Source organism: Pundamilia nyererei, unplaced genomic scaffold (assembly GCF_000239375.1).
Source record: "Pundamilia nyererei isolate P.nyererei 1_Seehausen unplaced genomic scaffold, PunNye1.0 scaffold00670, whole genome shotgun sequence".
Taxonomy (NCBI): domain Eukaryota; kingdom Metazoa; phylum Chordata; class Actinopteri; order Cichliformes; family Cichlidae; genus Pundamilia; species Pundamilia nyererei.
The window spans coordinates 53,540-58,441 of NW_005188071.1; the positions used below are offsets into that span (position 1 = coordinate 53,540).

The 4,902-nt window shown below is 41.1% G+C and overlaps 1 protein-coding gene across 1 annotated transcript in view; it reads left to right on the plus strand.

Moving 5' to 3' along the window:
* Positions 1-20: 20 nt before the first annotated feature.
* The window catches only part of LOC102211200 (type II inositol 3,4-bisphosphate 4-phosphatase-like), an 11,753-nt gene continuing 6,871 nt past the window's right edge, over positions 21-4,902 (plus strand). The window contains exons 1-4 of the mRNA XM_005754813.2: positions 21-170; positions 1,153-1,283; positions 1,376-1,483; positions 3,354-3,462. Coding sequence (XP_005754870.1) covers positions 97-170; positions 1,153-1,283; positions 1,376-1,483; positions 3,354-3,462 — 422 coding nt within the window. The 5' untranslated portion in view covers positions 21-96. The remainder of the gene's footprint in view (positions 171-1,152; positions 1,284-1,375; positions 1,484-3,353; positions 3,463-4,902) is intronic.

Below are 4,902 nucleotides of genomic sequence, written 5' to 3' on the forward strand. Positions count from 1 at the left end.
GTGTGTGTGTGTGTGTGTGCAGTGCTGTGTGCTCAGGTCTCTAAGGTGTACAGGTTTAAGACAGAAGATCAGAGGTGGCTGCTGGTCAGGGAACAGATGTCAGAGACGCCGCTTTCTTTCTCTTTACCCAAACAGTTGCTGAGCTTGCTCACACAGGAACATACAAACAGGTATGCAGGGCTTGTTCTTTGCTCAGACTGGGCCTTCAGGGGGTGATTACTAACATTTGAGTCTTGTTTTATTTGACAGTATATGCATTTCTGATGATTACATAAGCAGACATGTTTACTATACTTGTGTAAATAAAATGTACATTTAAACAACTTGAAAAAGTTTTTAGTTCAGGATCACCTAAACGATGTTGTTAACGTCCTCCAAGCTATGTTAGCTCTCTGCGAGCTACATGCTGAAGTAAACACAAGACAACAGAACTGAAACAGACGTGTCCATAAGTCGGCATGCTGACACAGATCCAGCACGTTGAGTCAGGACTGGATGGATATGCGATTCTAACGTTAGATTAGTGCATCCCTGCAGAGATGAGATAATGTGGTCGTGCATGTTTTCACACTGTGCTTCCTGGAAGTTGTTCATGATGTTATTTTTGGCTGGGTTTACATATATATGTAAATAGAAATAAAAAAAAAACACAACCTATGCAAAAATAAAAGTCTGTAAGAAAACGACCCTTCAGAACTAATCTATTATCTCAATAACCTGAACTCAGGTACCGGATCAAAATCACCTTGAAACTGCAGTTTATTCTTTAGTAGTTCAAACTCTTCCTTGTTTATCTTATTCTGGGCGTTGGTGCAGCACCCCAGGTCATCCTCTGTAAGGAACAAGATGTTTTAGCTCCTCCCTTTGTGGACCTCCCTCATTTTATCCAGAGGGCGCAGAGCAACTGCAGATACGAGATGAACAAGCAGGGAAAACGTGTGGAGGGACATACGTGTGGGTGTAATGTTATTACACGCAACAAAAGTTAGACAACCACTGTTTTCAGCTGCCCCTGACAACAGCAGCTGGGCGGGGCTTCTGTGAGATCGTCAAGGATATCACCTGCCTATGACATCATAAAGATCCAAGAGTAGAAAAAAACAGACTGAAAGTTTTTTTTCTTTCAGCCTGAAGTTTTTTTTTTCCTGTTAGAATTCAGGAAGTGAAGGAACTCGGTGACCTTTCACCCCACTGGGATGGCCTTCGCCATGATGTCGTCAGCCACTGTAACCACGTGACCGGCTGCTATCAGGAACTGCTCGCTGAGCTCGAAAAAGTCTCAGGTGAGGTCACGTGATCTTCACGCGGATTTTAGCTTTTTCCACAGATACTATCTGGAAGTACACAGAACTGATATATCCTGATATATCCGCAGCTTCATCCTGTTTTAAGTCGAGCACCAGTAAGTCAGACAGACACCTTCAGTTTGTTCCGACCAACCTACACACGCAGAGGATGGAGGTCACCAGTCCCGACAGCACAGGTACACCCGTGAGCCTCCTGCTTCTTAGAGATGAGCATTTCAAAGCTAACGTGTGATTTGGTCTGAAACCACCGCTGGCCTCACAGAGACTGTTTAATGCAGGGAAGTCGAACTCATTTTAAATCATGGGCTCATACAGCTCGCTGAAACTACATGAGAAATATTTAAAGTTACAGAAAATGTTCTGATAGCGGCTCATCCAGATTGTCCTTTAATTAAAGAATTTAAATTAATTCACAGAAAAGGTTGTTTGTTGAGGGGGTTTGTTTTCCCCCTGTTGACTCAATATAAAGAATAAAAACAGACATTTCTGTGGTAAATAATAAAAAACAGGAACTTTACTGTCATTTCCTTGTTTATCGATTACTTAATTACTCTGCTGTAGTGTGTGGTATGAATTCATATTACCCCAGGGGTGCGGTCCCTTATCAATAGAAAAAGCTGTAAAACCAATGAAAATACAGTTAAAAGTAAAAAAGCTAGCTTATTTTCAAAGTCATCCAGTGGGCCAGCTTTAAGTCTTTTCAAGGCCTATTCTGGCTCCCGGGCCTCGTGTTTGACACCCCTGGTGTAAAGGTTGGAGCTACATATTTGGATTGTGATTTAAATTCTCTGCAGATGAGGTCACAGGTTACAAAAACATGTGGACATCTGCACAGACTCGGACCAAAGTGCACCCCATGAATGTATCTAATCATAGCTTAAGCTATACACGTTACCTGTAAAACTGAACATCTAGAGGTTTTAATAAGACTGTTGTTGGTTTAAAAGCTGCAGCATCAGTCTCTAATTGTAGTTGTGGCTTACGAGTCAAGTCGTAACAGTATTCGGTGGTAACCGCTCCACACTGACTGTGGTTAATTGTGGCAGAACTGTATCATTCTAGCGTTACGTAGCAGATTTGCCCTGCAGAGTACCGTACAGGACTTTCTGACAGCGGTAGCCATCTTTGATGCTGTGTCCTGTTTGCACGGTATGAAGCGTCTCACAGCGCAGCACGCTTTCCTGCTCCCGTTTGCAGCAGTTACAAGTGTGTCCGTCTAATTTCAATGTGTTTTGTGAACAGCTTGCAGGTAAATTACTGCAGGTTTTTGTTGCATCCCAGTCGATGCTGATAAATAAGAATAAAAAGATGTATTTGTTATGTTGACATAAATTAAAAATGCTCAAATATTTAAATATTATTTAAGTGTTTCTAAATCATAACCGAACTTTCTTTAACTGCTTCTTATTTCTGTTGTGTATTTTTTATCGACTTTTGACGACACTTTACAATAACCATCAGACATAAGCAAACAATCGTGGTTTAAACTTTATCAAGTAGTTATTTTACTGTTAATAATAAAAAATGTTTGCCATCATTAGTAGTGGTGTAATTCCCCTTTATGTTGGTTGTGTGAATAAAAGCAGAAAATAACATTTTATGTCAACGCGGCTGTTGTCTCAGTCTGCGGCTTCCTTCTTCTTCAGGCCTGTGGTGCGTGTGTGGTATGAACAGCGAGACAGCGCTCAGTCGAGGCTGTTTTATAGTAACTCACACCACAGGTTTTCCTAAAGTAAAGGTGAAAGCAAAAGTAAAAATGAAACGGGGTACAAAGGTTCACAGACTGGTACTACTGCCACCCCACCGGCTTACTTAAACATTCCTAAACATCATCTATGAACTTTATGTGGCTGGTTAAACTGGTTTAATTGGAATTGGTTACCAGTTTGTAGGCATTATCATGTATCATGTAGCAGCTGTAAACACCACATTATGATTTACTGATGATGTTATTATAAAGTGTTTTGTTTCCCATCTTCACCTTTCTCTCTCTCTCTGTGCTTTAGATGCTACAAAGCTCTCTCACTCACTCATCTCTGTCCTCAGGTGTTTGGTATGACGTTATAACCTTTGGTGCTCCAGCCGATCATCACCAGGCCTTTAAACACGGAGGGCTGAAGAAACTCCTCAGGAAACATACAAACCTCAGGGAAAGGTAACGTCTCCACCCTTTATTTTCTCTTCCTCCTCCTTCCTCCAACAGCGTCACACTCAAACATAATATTGTTGGCTGCTGTCGGTTAATCTCTATAATCTCGACTCTGTCAGGATTAGCGTTGCTGCATCGTGGAGTCGGCGCACTGATGCTTTAATTTTTATGGAATTATCTCAGTCTGCACACAGCAGAGGGATGAATGGCAGTGATGTACGTTTAGAGTTAAAGAGATTGTAAGCGCTCGCTGTAAATTAAATTGAGCTGAACACAAGTTAATATCTATAAACATGAACTCACAAATAAAAAGTATTCTCATTGCCACAAATTGGTGACAATTTATCGCAAATAATTGGTGACGATCGTTCCTGCATTAAGTAAATCACACTGTGTGACACTAAAAACTTCGACGAGCGATTTTCCAGCACGATGTAAGATTGTAACGAGGCAGAAGGTCCAACCAAGGGACACAGAGATCATCGGATTAACATTTTGGATTCATCCCCAGATCTTAATGTGATTTAGTGTGTCAAACACCAAATTTGTGCCACTAACAAAACTTTTGTCCATTGCTGTAGAGAGATCAAATATAAGAACGTGTTAGTCAGTGTTATTCAGCGGCCCCTCGTTTATCACGAGTTGCGTTCCAAAAATAACCAGCGGTAGGTGAAGTCTGCGAAGTAGCCACCTTTATTTTTTACAGTTATTATAGCTGTTTTAAAACCCGTCACTACACAGGTTATACACTTTTCTCAGACAGACTCGAACATTTTCACACTCTTCTCTCTTGTTTAAACACCCTCAAAGTTCAAACCTTTGTAGAAAAATACGTCCAGTATCATGAACTTAAGGAACCTGCAGGTGTCTTTGACACTGCAAAATGTTTTGTGGACATTGTTGTGTTTGTTGGGGAGAAAACTTACAAACATACAGTACAGCACTTCAGAGTCACACTGCTAGCGAGCAAAGATTTCGATAAATTTGACAAAGTGAACACTTTCTGTACTGTGCAGGAGACACGACATGAGATTGATTGACAGTGGTCTAGAGCCAATCAGGACGCAGAACACAATGTGCTAACAAAAACCCCACAAAAAAAGCAAAATTGCACACAAACACAAAAAAAATCACCAAAAAGTGATCTGCGTTACAGTGAGGTAGAGCTGGGCGATATATCGAGTTTTTAAAACATATCGATATATTTTTATACGAGATATAAGATGTGACAATATCCTTTATATCGATATAGTCTATGTTACGTTATAATTATAGTTGTGGAGCCGCAAATTTGCCTCTCTTTCGTCCACTTTTGTCTCTACGCAACGTTACTCCGCCTCGCCTTCACTGAAGACAACTCCCCCTCCTACCCCATCGCTTCACGTGCAGGCAGCGACAAGACGGACACGGCAAATCTCCGTTAACGAGTTACTGCGCATCGCCCCA